Here is a 15,594-nt window from a genome sequence, read left to right on the forward strand (position 1 = left end):
TCTCTCCCCTCTCAACTCGCGCCCGTTGCGGACGTGAAATCAAAATCCTCCTGTCGGCGTCGGGAAGGTCAAGCCGCGGCTCCAGACTCCAGACCGGTCCGCGGTGCTCACGGTGCCCGCCGCGCCGCCGCAGGGGCGGGACCCCGCGCCGAGAGCCCCCGTCCTCTTCCCCCCCCCCTCACCTCCTTCCCCCTCCTCGCGGTGTTCCCCGTCGCTTCCGCTGCTCCACGCGCCGTCTGCTGTGGAGGAATATGGATTCCCGCCGTTGAATCGACCCGTCGAGAGATAGGTAAAGAACCACGGACTCGTCTCCCCCCCCCCCCCCCCCCGCCAAAAAAGAAAAAAAAAAAAAAAAACTAACTTGAAGGCATCTCTTACCCTGACGTCACTGTACGGTTATTGCTCATGCAACATGATCGCAGACTATTAATCTGAGACTATATTGGAGAAGTCTAACCTACAACAAGGTCACATTAAACTCACCTGCAGTCCCTGAAGTCTGCGATGGTCTAATTATAGAGATGCCATATGCTGCCTGCTAATGACATGATGCTACTTCACACACACTTGTTCCTGGAGGACCTAACAGCATTTTCTATTAGAAATGGTAAAATACTAACCTCATTTCATATGCACTTCAGTGCCTCAGTATATTGTTAGGGATCCTTTTTTTTGGCCACATGTATTACTTTCTCATTGACACACCCATGGAGTTAATTGCAGTGCTGCATTCCTTTGATAAATCATCTGTACCTTGAAGCAGGTTAAGCACACAGGGGTCTGTTCACATTGTGTAGACACAATTCGCTTGAGGCCACAATGTAAAACATGCAGGGGTGGAGGTGTGCGTGACTTTGCAAAGGGTAAAGTTGCAACAGCTCTTTTGTCTTCTCAGTGGGAACATCTGGTTCTATGTGTTTTTAGGGGGTTGAAGCCAGGTCAGTGTATCTAAAATTGAAAGTTTAATACATGGTTGGACATTTGCAGAAGGATTGCGTTTGCATATTTAAAAAAACGCAGTACAGTGTAAGTGGGATTTTTTTTTATTTTTGTGATCCATTGTTTTCACATTTCTTAAGATGAAAATACGATGTTGAGGCAGCGGAGCCAAAAAAGCCCTGAGATTAAAAGTTATATCTCAGAGGAAGTTTGTAATCCATTTTCTTTTTCAGCTCTACCACATCCACTGTGCTGTGTTTTTGGTTCCAGATTGTGCTCCACATAAATCTAACTAAATCTTCTGACTTAATTGCTTATTTCCAATGCACTTCTGGAGACTGTTATGAAAACATAACTGCAGAGAATAGCCAACAGATGTTGCTGTTGTGGCACAGTTTGTTTTGAGCCTCGATCCTCTTTTCAAGGCGGTGTTTGAGAGCGCTTTTTAATAAAGAAAAGACGGCCAGCATTCAATTGCAGAGGGGAATATTCAGCGGGGGCCACGTTATTGCTGCTTTCACACTGACTGCATGAATCTAAGGTAAAAGGCTTCAACACCTAACACACACACACACACACGCACACACACACGCATATAGCGTTGTGCAGCAGAAGGTCGGCGTTCACAATGAGGCAGCAGATATTCTGCTTTTTGACCCTCAGATTGCCCGAAGACCACAGCAGTGGTTCTGGTGGGCAGGAGGGGGCATTTCGTCTGACGGCAATTTTGTTCAGTGCAACCGTTTAAAATATGAATAAAATCCAGAAATTCTTAACTTAACAATGAATGAGGACTGTACACTATGATCATATCAGGACTTAATTAGCAAAAGAGTCACATGCAAGATTTTTGATTCCAGATTTGAGAACGCTGATGACTTGTTGATTCCACATTCTGATTCAAATCAGCTTCTCATCAGCTAGTAGACAAATAAACATATACCTGGAAATTATTACTATTAAAAGGTACAACTCAAAGAGTCATAGGCGTTTACTCTGTTTCCCTCTCACAGACGCATTCCCCCAGTGTGTGTGTGTGTGTGTGTGTGTGTGTGTGTGTGTGTTCAGTGTTGCACTCTGTTTCGTCAAACCTAACTATTATCAGTTCGGTTGTTTCACTATGCTACAGATAACAGCTCTGTGTGTGTGTGTGTGTGTGTGTGTGTGTGTCTGTGCGTGCGCGTGCGTGTGAAGAACCATCATCTTTCATCTTTTTTAGTATGACTGTTTGATGTTTCTGATTTATTTTTGGTAAATGTGAAATATCGGGGTTGAGGGCAGAGGTTTTTCATCTCCAAGCAGATTGAAGCTGACAGTTTAGTCCTAAACAATGTTTTATCTGTTCTCTTGTTTTCCCACTGCACGTTGTTGTCTCATATTTCTCCTTTGATTTTGATTAATTTAAACTTACAATGGAGGAAGTGTGTTCTGGTGTAGGGGCTTTGTTTTAAAAAGGCACTGTTAAAACATGTTGTCCTTTTTCCCCACCAGTTCTTCTCGTGTTATTCAACTCATCTTATATATATACTGTGCTCTTTATATCCCTGTTTTTTTGTGCTGAGATAGATTGCTTTAGAAGTCATGTTGTCTGATGGTGCAAACCCAAAATCTAACCTCTAAGTCGGCAAGAAAAGGCTATAAAGTTGCACACATTAAATGCGCTTCGCCTGATAGTGGTAAATAAAGCCCTGTGGGTATCTCTCCAACTTTAATTACTGCAGGAATACCAGCCCCCCAAAGAAAAATAAGATCTGCTTGCAGAACAGGCCACCGGGTGATAATGTGAACCTCCCCTTCAGCTCTCAAACGTCTCCCAGCGCTCCTCTTCCTGCTCTTTTCCTGCCTTTGTTCCATCTAATACAGAGGAGACTGAAAACCTACTTAGTTAACGTTAATCAGTAAATCCAGCGCCCTGGAGGCCAAATTGCATCCACTTTACAGCACAATAGACACATTGTCCCCAATACTTTTGTCATTATCAAAGTCATATTCTCCCATTAGCCAGTTCATTTCTTTGACCTCTGGACTCACACAGCGGTATAATTACACCTCTCCGCCTCCCCACAATTTATTTTACTCTCCTTTAATGCTCTCGTCTCTCTCCCTTCCCATCTCCATCTTCCCTCCCGGCTGCCGACTGTTCACTGTCCCATTGTTGTGGATTGAAAGAAGTGCAGAGGGAAAGTGGATCTGAAATGAATTCATTGAGAAATGAAATATTGAAGCACGTTTTTATGAGGGAAGGGTGACTCGTGGAATTCCGATTGATTCACGATTAATTGGGAATACACAGCCGGCAACATTTGATGCATATTGTTGTTTTTTGATTGTTGTCTTGTCTTTCCCCAGTGGGATGTAGCTCACCTTGCGCTGGCGGCGGGCGGCGAGGGCATGAGACTGCGCGGCGGGCGAGATTTCAACCCTGACTCCTCCTACCTGGAACTGGCCCCTCCTCCTCCTCATCCTGCTGGCTGGCTGCCCGGCGTCCTCAGCAAGGGCGTGCGCCTTCGCCTGCGCCTGGACGGGCGTGATGACCGTGGGCGGGGCTGCTGGCAGCTGGTGGACTTGGAGGCGGAGTCAGAGGCGGAGTCAGAGCCATCGGCGCGGACGCTGAGGACTCGGGCTCGCGACGGCGCCTGCGCTCTGAGTAAGAGTCGCTTTTCTTAAAGTCAATAAAGAGGTGGATAGGCCGGACTGCTGGTCGTGGTGTAAGACGTATAAAATATTTAAAATACTACGTTGAATATATCGTAGCGAGACGTATGTAAGAGTTATTAGTCAAATACAATCATTATGGTAGCCGAATGTCATATTTTTTTTATTTTATGGCTGGGTCGTTATACTGATGCAAGTGTGTTGAATGTAATTAGAGTTTTATGTAAAACAATGCCTCATATTTGTACCCTGGTTTTTGTATGTTTTATATGAACGACAAATCGGTAACTGCAGCTGTCTGGAAAGTGAAGAGTACAGAAATACTTTCTGTTAATGGAGGTATTCAATTGTGGAAAGTGGAAAAACCTCAAAAATGTTAATTAATGGGACATAGAGCCACTCCAGAAATCAAACGTGTGCAGTCTATTTGGAATATTCCTGCATGCGATTTATCAAATCCTCTCATTTCCCCCCTCTGGACCCAGAGCTGATGAAAAGTGCAATACTCTCCACCTTCCCTTTCTTTTGCAGAGTGTTATGTTATGAAGGAGCTCAGTGGAGATAAGGAGGGGCATCGTGTGTGTGTGTGTGTGTGTGTGTGTGTGTGGGTGGGTGGGTGTGTGTGTGTGTGTGTGCGCGCACACTCATGTGTGTTTGGGCACCTTATTTAATACACACATTGTTGTTTATGCGTTTATTTATTCCCACTTTATCACATGACTTTGGTGCAGGATCCGATTTCACTGTCTGTTACCATGGCGACGCCCTGCCTGAGCTGTAAATAAATTCAAGGGGTTTGTTACATTGATTACACACACACACACACCACACACACACACTAATGTATTCTAGACAACCAGCCGAGGGTTGGCTAGTTTGTAGTTAAAATGCAATTATTCTATGCATGCATTTTGGTGTGTGTGTGTGTGTGTGTGTGTGTGTGCGTGTGTGTGTGTGTGTGTGTGTGGGAGACAGTGTTCAGACTGTTTGTTTGCATGTGTGTAGGTGTGCAGGTTAGTGATGCATTAGCATAATTCACTTCATTGCAGTTTTCCCTTCTGCATAAGTGAAAGCAGATACAAATCTCCATCCCCTGAAGCTGCTGATTACGTTATGCTAATCATTGCTGATCATTGCTGCATTACCGCGGCCATAACAGTGGGCTCCGGCAGCTTTCAAATGCCTCCCTCTGACAGTCTGCGTACCCAAAATGGAGACAATATCCCTCCGTCGGAAAATTAAATTGGGCGTAGGGGTTCACCGATCTCCTAATTGCTTAATTAGCCGTAAACAAATGAGGCTGCGGTCCCGAACGCATTGTGTTGGGCTGCAGCGGTGCAAGTCCTGCACACACACACACACACAAAAGATGATGCTCATATTACTCAGCCAGTGTTAATGGGCTTCCCCTCCTCATAAGCAATTCTTTTAAAGTAAAAGATGATTATCTGTTCTCTCTCAGTCTGTCTGTAATGTGATGCGCTGTAATGAGACAGGACTGATTGAGGAGGGACATCAGGATTAATCTTCCTGCGTAATTACTTATATGATTTATGGGTCCCTTCCCACACACACGCACACACACGCACACACACGCACACACACACACACACACACAGGGGCCTCCTACCACCATTGTTCCAGCCTCATTGTCCTGGCCTTGCTGTTTATTTCATCCCCTTTTTTTTTTTTATTATCATGTCTGTTCTTCAGGTAATGAAATGCTGCAATTTGTCCATCCCGTCACATTCCTTAATTTCCACATTAACGCAGCGTGCAATCGGGCCCCTCTACTGGAGACCCCCGACACGTCTTTTCACACGCCAGCAGCGTGGACCCCGCTCGGGCGTTCGATTCTCCCCGTAAAAGGTTAACCTGATTTTCATTGAGCATTACAACCCACCAGCATTGCTTCTTTGACCGCAACTAATCGATATGTTGTGTTGAAGTGTGAGGGGGGACAGAGTTGTACTCAAAGACTTGTAGACTGTAAGAGGGAATAAGCCCTCTGGAGCCTGCTTTTTCTTTTAATACCTGCACCTCGGTGGGTAAATCCTGCTCAACCTTGCCTCTGGCTGGTCGTTTTTCTTTCCATGTGTAGATTGTTTATTATAGATAAAAACAAAAACGCCATACAGGCGCTGACACAAAGGCAGAGGAAGTCTATAAATAAAAAAAGGAAGGCTGTGAGCTTTGAGAGCAATATGATCTTTTTTTTATCACAAACAAAAGCAGCAGAGGAATCCTGAAGGGCTTCTGCTGCAGCCGTTTGATGTTTACCGAGCAATTCTTCTCTTCACCTGGAAGTCAGACATCACAAAAGTTTGAGGGATGAAAAGATTGAATTCATTAGGATTTTTTTTTTTTTTTTTTTTAATTTGGACACAACGATATTGCTTCCTGTGCAGACATTTTTGATTTCTTCAGAAATAATTTCAGGACAGATTACAGTTTGTAACACGAGCGCTCGTAGCACAAAACACCGCACAGCGTGACTCCCTTGTCGCCCGCTCTGAGCTTTTTTTTTTTTGAAGATAGAAAAGAAAAACCCTGAGCTGTGGCAACTGTAATTACATTACAGACACACACACTCACACACACACACACACACACACACACACACACACACACACACACACACATGGTTTTGAGCTCAGCACGTCTGCCGGCTGCCGCGGGATGTTAGAGGCGTGTTGCTATGACGACTGAAAGGGGACACAGAGGAAGGGGGTTTGCGTAGAAGGGAAAGAGACGGAGGGGGTTGTTTCGGGGGAAGGTTGTTGGGGATTGAGAGAGAGAGAGAGAGAGAGAGAGAGAGAGAGAGAGAGAGAGAGAGAGAGAGTTGCCGGTGTCTTGACAGTGTGGAGCAGTAACAGTGGAGGCAGGCTGTCGGAGAGCCATCAGGGGATTATTCAGAGACCTGCTGCTGGAGCGGAGCGTCGCGCAGACAGTGATTACCAGACGGCTGAGTGCATGGTAGGAAAAAAAACCCTCAGAATGATCGTTTTTGTGCTCATTTCTTTTGAAGATGTGTCTGGTTTGGTCCGAGCGGCATCACGCGTGTTCACACGCTGTCTCTGTTCCCGTGTTTCCCTCGATTTGCAGTGACACATTCTTTGTCACACCAGGAAAAGGGGATTTTTTTTAACATTTTTATTCTCCAACAGTTGCCACTCTCACTGCACGGATGAGTATTATTGTGAAAGCGCTCAAAAATAAGATAATTGGTGTGGCAGCTAATTTGTAGAACCCCAACCTCTGTAAAAAAAAAAAAGAAAAGAGAAAAAGCTCAATCAGCACGAAGCAACTTAGCTTCAGATGCAAAGGCCGTTTCAGGGAAGCGGCCGTGTTGCATGAATAAAATGAAATGATGGGGAAAAGGGATGTATTGTAAAAGTCAGAGTCATGTGGTACTGAGACAAACACTTAAACACTGCTGTGTGTGTGTGTGTGTGTGTGTGTGTGTGAGTGTGTGTGAGTGAGTGTGCACTTTGATTGATTGTTTGATCATGTGGGTGTTGGAGGTTTATGTGCTTTGCTTTTACTTCCTCAGTGTGTGTGTGTGCATGTGTGTGTGTGTGTGTGCATGCGCGTGTGTGTCTTTGTCTCTGTGCACTAATGATATTTATTGCAATTGTTGCAGTTGGAGAGGGGGAGGGGTGTGATGGAGTACAAAGCTCTATGTGGCTTTGTTTCCACTATTTCTTATAGTTCCTCTGTGTGTGTGTGTGTGTGTGTGTGTGTGTGTGTGTGTGTGTGTGAGTCTGCGCGCGTGTGCGTGTTTCACACGTACATCGAAGTTTCCGCTCCAGTTTGGAGCTGAGGCAGTGGTGCTCGCAGTTTTAAGCCGCCACTTCCTGTTTCTCTGAAAAATCACATTGAATAATCTTTCCGTCGCTCTCAGGTCTGATGAGTACCTCGTCTGCCGGCTCAGAGATGCAGACTCCCGCTCTCGGCCCCCAGTTCACAGCGGGGCCCCAGGGTAAGGTACCCGGCCGGAAGAGAGGACGGCCTCCCATCCGCAAACTGGAGTTCCAGAGTCACTACGTTGAGCCGCTGTCGCCTCTCAAGGTCCCGAAGAAGAGAGGCAGGAAGCCTGGCTTTAAGGTCAGTCAGTCATTTTCATTGAGTGAGAGGTAAACACACACCGTGGGGTATTTGAAAGCGATGTATTCTTTTAAAATAGCGAGCAGTCCCCTTCTTCTGTGCTTTTCTTTAACTGGTGCTTTGCTGTTTTGTTTTTTTTGTCATGACGCCAACGAAGAGATGAGTGGAAGGCCGTGCAAACTGTCACACACGTGCTCGGAGAACAGGAGAAAAACAAATGAGGGAACCGCTCATCAAAACATTGCTCCATAGTGCCACTAGTGGTCAAAAACTCAACTAAGTACCCTTTTAAATATTGCTGCCATTGGCCTGTATCACGTTTAGTATTAGTATAGCTTTTAGCAGCGTTATTATTAATGGTAGCTTAGCAGTATTTCTCTACATTTGTTTTTTTCTTCACATTATTGGAGATAGACCATGCAAAGGGAAAGGGTTCTAAGCCCCAAATTGATAGATTAAGATATATTAATTAATACAATATTTGGAGTTGGAATTGGCATCAGCATCAACATCATTATTATAGTAATGACGTTGCTATTATTAATGATGTAGTGCTGATTCTCTTGTGGTAGTACTAGGAATAATGGAATAGGTTTTAGTTGTACCCGTGCTTTCTTCATCTTGTGTCACCAATGGGTGAACATTTACACCCTTCTAAAACTTAAGTGGATCAATAAATAGAAAATTAATGACCAAATTATTATATTCATATGAAGTTTTGTGGCACCTTTCAAATTATTTTCAGCCTCAGCTACATGTGCTACCGACTGTGCTGCTACTTAATGGCTAAACGTTGCTTCTTCTTTTTTTGCCTAAATAGCAGTCAGGATGTCTGTGACTCCAACAATGCTGGTTTCTGATGTGTAATGAGAATTAAATAAGGAGACCTCATTGATATGTTTGCATATGTGTATGTGTGTGTTTGTTTGTGTATGTGTGTGTAGCTGAAGCCCAGGATGGTGATGTCCCCACTAGCTAACTCTCCCCCCAGCAGCACACCAGGACCCGAGATGGGCTCAATCCCACATGATGCTGCTATTGTGCCCCACTCCGCCACCCCACAGGTCATAACAGGTAACGCCACACACACACACACACACACACACACACACACACACACACACACACACACACACACACACACACACACACACATCTTAACCTTTACACACCTTTCCATCCAGTAACGGGCTCATCAACGATGATGGGTCTGTACAGAGTGAAATACAAATCAGGGTATTCAATGTTCAGAATTAGAGAATCAAGGTTGTTGTTTTTTTTTTTCATTTACAAGGTCTAATGATTTCTTTAAAAAGCCTTGAGAGCTGGAGCCATTCAGTATGAGGGAGCGGATCCTACAATTTTTTACACTTATTATACACTCACAGCTTCACTTTGGGGTGTGACTTTGTGGTTTGAAATGCTCCCTCCCATCCTCCTGTTTCTTATCTTTTCTATCCGTTGGCTACCGAGTGACTTAAATTCAGTTGTGAAACACACATTTGTCAGTGTGGTGCCGTTCTTCTTTGTTCTCTAAAATACTAAAATACACAGATGACTTGTTCTCTGTGTGGAGATATGCTTTTAGATGTAAAACATTACACTCTTGTGCTTGTCTGCATGTTCAATCAAAAACAGCCCGAGTGTCTGTGGGTTTACAGAGTGTGTTTACATGCCTTTAAAATGAGTAAGACACACACACACAAAAAACACAAACATGTTGTTTCTCATTCCTTTTCAATCTTCTTGTCTAGCTTTCCCTTTTTTTTTCTTAGGCTCTGGAGAAAATATTTTTTTAAGTCTTCCACAAAAGAAAAATATATTTCATTCAGCCATTCTTTCTGTCTCTCTTTCATTTTGTTCCCCCTCACACACCCTTTTTCTCTCCTCTGTCTGTCCTGCTCTGAATAAGCACATATTTAACGATTGCCTTTAGTGTATTTGAGGTGGGAATGGGAATCTCATGTGTCAAGGACCAGCGGTTTGCTCTTTGTTCTTGCAAATCGTGAAAAGTGTTTGATGTCAGACTGTAGACATTCAAAAGGGAAGCGCACACACACACACACACACACATAGATATACACACACTTTACAAACCAGTGTGCTCCCTGTGGTGCCACCCAGACAGATATGTAAATCATTTATCTAGTGAAATGGAGAAGTCTTTCAAAAATAGTCCCTTTACTGTGGTGTATTGTATGTTTTAGCATATCATCTCAGAAGCGCTTCCTTTCAAATATAGATACTTTTCCCACATTATATGATATTTTTCGGTTAATGTATGAAAAAAATCATGCTTTTGTCATCTTTTATATCAATTGACATTTATTTAAGAATATTTTGAGGTTGTAAAGATGTAAGAAACCTGATGTACAAGGACAAAGATAGTGTTTATATGAAATAAATTGACAATTGAATACATCTGTATCTCCAGTATTAAGATATTAAGCTTGTACTGCCGAATATGAGGGCAGTTCTGCAATGTGTGTGTGTGATTCTGTGTGTGTGTGTGTGCCAAAATATATGCCTCCAAACTCACATGCGCAGATCTTATCACATAATTGATTTTTCAGAATACAATAAAATGCGTTTGACCTTTTTGTGTGAGCACAAAGTAGAGGCAATTCAGAATCATCTCAGAGGACTATTTCCATCTTCTAAATCTGTCACCAGGTGAATCTATAACCGCTCAGTCCCGACAAAACCAGCAGGCATCTACATTATTGACGAGCTGAAAAGCGTTTGGCTCAAAAAGGGACCACATTCAGAGGAGTTACCGACTACCTTTCAGCAGTTTCACATCCGTACAGGCTGAATGACGCTTTCCCACTATGTTCCTTTTACTTAGCATTTAAAGGACAGGAAAAATGTAACCGTTAAATATTTTAAATAAGGCTGCAGATGGTATATTGATCTGGTAGAAAAAGTATAATCCTTGACGTGATATAAAACGCAAAAAACGACACTTCCCCAAAAAATGGGCTTGGCTTTAACGATGCCACTTCCTGTCGTTCCTCTTCCAGCCGAGACGTCAATGCCCGATGACTTCCTATGTGACCCGCCAGTGGACTCAAAGCGCTACGCCGTAGACCCCAGCGACTCTGCCTTCAACCTCATGACGTCACAATACCCGCCAAAGCACTCCTATGGTTACCGGGGCAGCAGCTGCTCGACCCCGATGGGCTTGTGCAGACAAGCATCGAGCCCAGGAAGCTTCCAGGATGTGAACAGGAACGGTGAGGCTTTGTTTTGCCAGTTTTATACATCTTTTAAAACTGCTTTGTACTAAGTTCTTTACCGGTCCTGGAACCTCATTGTCAAAATGCACAGGTGTTATCACTTAATTGCCTAATTGGTCCTCCTTTTAATATAATGTGCTTGATTGGCATAGCTCATGAAAGCCCCCCCCTCCCTTTTCTGTTTAAACTTAAGTTGGAGCCAATCAGCCAGGTTAATTAAAAACACCTGCGAGGGTGTGCGTAACCTTTAATCCCAAACCTCTGAATATACCTGCACTCTTGACCTCTTTCTTGACCGTGAGCAAAGTTGAATTTTGAAGCAACTTGATCACTATGGGAGGGAACTCTACCCAAAACATTAGCATATACCAGCCTAGTCTTATACATTGTATATACAATACTAAGTTATTTTATGAAATATTTTATGGCCTACTACATTTTGATCTTTGCTCTTTTGGGACATACAATAGTGTGGCATTTTTATGGTTTACTATACTAAAGCTTTTTAAATGACTTTTTCATGGCATACTATGATATGACATGTAATGGACTACAGGGACAAGTGGGCTGGTAGGGGCATTGTGTTGCCTTGAGACAAAGACGGACGAGCTGCTCTCTGTTTATTGTCCCCATGTTAAGCTAAACTAACCATCAATTGATCTCCTCGTCCAACTCATCAAGAAAGCGAACAAATGCATTTTCCAAAATGTCTCTCAGTGATACCAATTGAATGCTGCAGAATTAAAGTTTTGTCGTGTAACATTGGAATGTCAGTGTATTTTTTATTTGCTTAATTGGATCCCCACTGCATTTAAGCCTCTTCACACCACCTGTTTCCCTGTGCTACCTATAGCTTACAGTCCAATGCCAGACTCTGGAGATTGCAAGCGTCCTGCTGGTAAGAACCCGTCCAGCTGGAATGTTGAGGAGGTTGTTTGGTTCATCAAAGACGCTGATCCCCAAGCCCTGGGACCCCACGCTGATTCATTCAGGAAGCACGTGAGTCCAGGCTACTAGATATTGTCGCTATCGGCTAACGCTAAATGCATTGTGATAGAACTTGATATCCCAGTATGCGCCGAGGTGTTAGGCAGAAAACCTCTAAAGATAGGGGACACCTTTTTTATAAATCTGTTATGAGACAACGGTATCCCTATTATCCATCACCCTGTGGACATGAATATTGATCAGCAGACGTGGAAGCTAAAAGCTTTCGTTATCGTGGCTACAAGGCTATGAAACAAACATGAGTGCGACAACGGTTCTGTGATTTTTTTTTGTTTCAGGAAATAGACGGAGACGCTCTGCTCTTGCTGAAAAGTGAGATGATGATGAAGTACCTGGGACTGAAGCTGGGACCTGCACTTAAACTCTGTTACCACATCGACAGGCTCAAGCAGAACCGGTAGTGATTTGCTGCAGACGAGCCAAACCCCGGATCACCTTTCACCAAAACTGTATCACCGCTGATGCTCTGAAACGTTTTCAGCCATCAGCACTACATCATGAATGCCTTTGGATCCTGTTTTTGTTGACAAATTGGACATGTTGACTGTACATATTAAGACTATTTGCAGCTGAAACCGTTATGTCATTTTCAGCATTGTTTACTGGGTACCTAAATGGCTTTAGATTGTAAATAGTTTAACTCCACAAAGATGTGCAGCTACTGTATATTGGAACGTGACTTGTCACTCTTCACTCTTAATCATGGACACTGTAACAAGACCTTCAGAGACGGGGAGTTTAACAAACATGTTTGGCGCTTTACCTACATATCATATTTCAACTTAAAGAACCACACCATGCTGCTGCCATTTTGAAATAGTTTTCTTAGTTTTCTTGTAAATTGATGATAATGTTGACCCTCTTAAACTAGTATTGAAACCATTTGACTTCTGTTGAAATACTAAAAAAATGAAAAACTGCATTAAAGTCAAGGGATGTATGAAACAAGTGTAACAAATGAGTTTGCTAACATCCCTTTTTGCTCACAACTTGTCTTTTTGTGCCACAAACCACAGCACAACAGAGGTGCATATAATCATGCAGTGCTGTTAGTGACAGGAAGTAAAGGAAATGGCGATATACATGTTTTTATTCTTTAGCATGTTCTCGTGATTTGTACATCCTGTCACACTCGTGCTTTGAGAAAAAAGCAACTTGTAGCAAACGCAGACAGTACAACTTGGTGCTCACTGAAATCGATACTGCCACTACAAACAAAACACTCAACGATTTAATCCCTCGTTACGCATATATATATATATATATATATATATATATATATATATATATATATATATATATATATATATATATATATATATATATATATATATATATAAATGCAGCCGAGTCATGTTAAGTGCTGTCAAATTATGATGCAGTGCTTAATCTCTAAACTGTAAACTTGAGCATTAATATTAACATTTTCGGCAGCCACCAAATACTGTTTTGTCATATTGAGTTATACAAACAACTTGTATACAAATTAATGATCAGTCACATGCAGTATAGGACAAACTTGTACAACCTTTGGTTTAATATGTTTTTTTTTAATAACTGTACAGTCGCCTACTTATTACTCACTTCAATCATCTGTGTTCTATGTGTTTTGCTTAAATTATTTAATATCTGTCTGCAACACTTATGTGAATGTGTATTTCATAAATTTCTTGAGCCCGAGGGAGCTTTAAGCATTAAACTTTCACGTCTTATTTTCCAATCTGACAACTTGATTAAAGTTATTTGCAGGAAATGAGGCTACTGTGTTGCACTAGGAGCCGTTTCCCCAAACAAAAAAATTCCAAATGTTTTCCTTTTTTTTTTTTAAAGCAAAGTCTAATGACTTTCCTTTTCGCTTCAATATATTGTTTTTAAAAGAACCCTTTTCCAGAAAAAAATAAACTTTGTTGTTCAATGAAAATAAGTGTAACTCATTATTGTTGTTCTTTGTATTATTAGTGTGTGTGTATATATATATATATATATATATATATATATATATATATATATATATATATATATGTATATATATATATATATGTATATATATATATATGTATATATATATATGTATATATATATATATATATGTATATATATATATGTATATATATATGTATATATATATATATGTATATATATATGTATATGTATATATATATGTATATGTATATGTATATATATATGTATATATGTATATGTATATGTATATATATATGTATATATATATATATATATATATATATATATGTATATATATATATGTATATGTATATATGTATATATATATATATATATATATATATATATATATATATATATGTTTTATTAATCCATTCAGTGAAAAATATATATAAATCAACTGTATTTAACCTGATTTTTAACTGTATACAGTACTGGACAAATACGCGAGAGGACTTCCGGACTTTTATTTTGAAGAGTGCGAGATTACCGTGGTTGTTCTATCGCGTGAGTTGCGCCGAGTCACTTCCTGTACGAGCGTAGCACGATTTTCATGCCGCTCCGTCTTACACAAATGTGTGCGTTCGCCAGCCAGAGGTGAACATGGCTGAAATCTCGGAGAGGACACTACAAGTCGCCGTCGTGGTCTCCTTCGCGGCCGGCTTCGCTGCGGGCTGGCAGGCCAACAGGATGAGGAGACGCTTCCTGGACTGGAGGAAGAAGCGGCTTCAAGATAAACTGTCGGAAACTCAGAAGAAGCTGGATTTGTCTTGAATGGTACAGTGGTAACACGTCTTGCTGCGTCGTAGTAATGTGTCATTTTGTCGTGTGATCACTTGACCCGTCTGCTTCCAAATTGGGAGCTCAACACATTCTGGAAAATTGTCCCCAGAACATTTCAACTTAGTTGCTGTTTCTTTCCTCCATGTGGAGGCCCGATTAGGCAAGACAATATAACTCATAAGGGTTTACAAACTTTGTGATGCCGATGCTTCAGCGCTTTAATATCATACATCTATATAATATGTACCTTGCGTTATTTCCGCAGAGGGCTGTCATTTATCATTGTTTTATTCTGTGTTTGCCAGGTTTGGGGCTGTCTGGTCTATTTGAATGCTGGAGCTGCTGGATGTGCTGCACCTCTCTTCCCTGTGGAGAAGTGACCTCAACAGGATCTACTTCCGCACCACCTGCTTGTCCCAACACTTTTAAAATCAAGACTGGACTTGATCTATTCTGTGGTCTATCGGTGGGAAGACGTGGATCTTCAGCTTCTGTGGTTTCCCCGTTCCAGCGTGTCACATCTCAATCAAATAAATTATTGTGTTTTTTTTCTCGTTTCTCTAACTATGTTGCTTTTGTTCAACTTTTAAAGCAGATATTTCACGTTTTAGTTCTCCAATTTTCTCGGGGTGAATTATTGGATTTTTCCCTCAAACACATCGCCACATAATCATTGACACACATTAGATTGGACACGTGCAGTTTAATACATTCCAGCTTAAGTCATGTTAATTCCTAAATGCCTTGACACTCAAAATTGCAGTTTTGCACCACAACCGTTTGTCCTGAGTTGTGGCTCCATCTGCTGAATGAAAGTGTGAATCACGGCTCGGACGTGTCAGCAGTTAGAGCTTTATTAAGATTGAATCAACAGGGTTTGCATCATTTATCAGATTTAATT

At 41.8% G+C, this 15,594-nt stretch overlaps 2 protein-coding genes across 3 annotated transcripts; both read left to right on the forward strand.

Annotated features, from left to right (window-relative positions):
- The first annotated feature begins 207 nt into the window (after positions 1-207).
- On the forward strand, positions 208-13,208 carry scml4 (Scm polycomb group protein like 4). Of its 2 annotated transcripts, none has more exons than XM_068577102.1 (7): positions 208-289; positions 3,289-3,586; positions 7,499-7,701; positions 8,646-8,775; positions 10,725-10,937; positions 11,794-11,939; positions 12,227-13,208. In XM_068577102.1, exons 2-7 carry the CDS (start codon positions 3,331-3,333, stop codon positions 12,347-12,349), a joined length of 1,071 nt encoding a protein of 356 aa, XP_068433203.1. In that variant the 5' UTR covers positions 208-289; positions 3,289-3,330; the 3' UTR covers positions 12,350-13,208. The 2 variants fall into 2 exon arrangements, with proteins under 2 accessions (XP_068433203.1, XP_068433204.1); XM_068577103.1 differs by lacking the exon at positions 208-289 and adding an exon at positions 1,420-1,480.
- A 1,225-nt stretch (positions 13,209-14,433) lies between these two features.
- Positions 14,434-15,257, forward strand: LOC137785783 (mitoregulin). The gene is made up of 2 exons (XM_068577281.1): positions 14,434-14,687; positions 14,999-15,257. Exon 1 carries the CDS (start codon positions 14,514-14,516, stop codon positions 14,682-14,684), a length of 171 nt encoding a protein of 56 aa, XP_068433382.1. The 5' UTR covers positions 14,434-14,513; the 3' UTR covers positions 14,685-14,687; positions 14,999-15,257.
- Positions 15,258-15,594: the final 337 nt, after the last annotated feature.

This window comes from Clinocottus analis, unplaced genomic scaffold (genome assembly GCF_023055335.1).
Source record: "Clinocottus analis isolate CAN_PGR_092001 unplaced genomic scaffold, fCliAna1.0.p SCAF_15, whole genome shotgun sequence".
NCBI classification, from domain to species: Eukaryota; Metazoa; Chordata; class Actinopteri; order Perciformes; family Cottidae; genus Clinocottus; species Clinocottus analis.

Bases quoted from the DNA above. Each gene is read 5' to 3' on its own strand.
- scml4 (XM_068577102.1), top strand. From the start codon at position 3,331: ATGAGACTGCGCGGCGGGCGAGATTTCAACCCTGACTCCTCCTACCTG. The intron at 7,702-8,645 runs GTCAGTCAGTCA...ATGTGTGTGTAG, and splicing joins GCAGGAAGCCTGGCTTTAAG to CTGAAGCCCAGGATGGTGAT. The intron at 11,940-12,226 runs GTGAGTCCAGGC...TTTTTGTTTCAG, and splicing joins CTGATTCATTCAGGAAGCAC to GAAATAGACGGAGACGCTCT.
- LOC137785783 (XM_068577281.1), top strand. From the start codon at position 14,514: ATGGCTGAAATCTCGGAGAGGACACTACAAGTCGCCGTCGTGGTCTCC.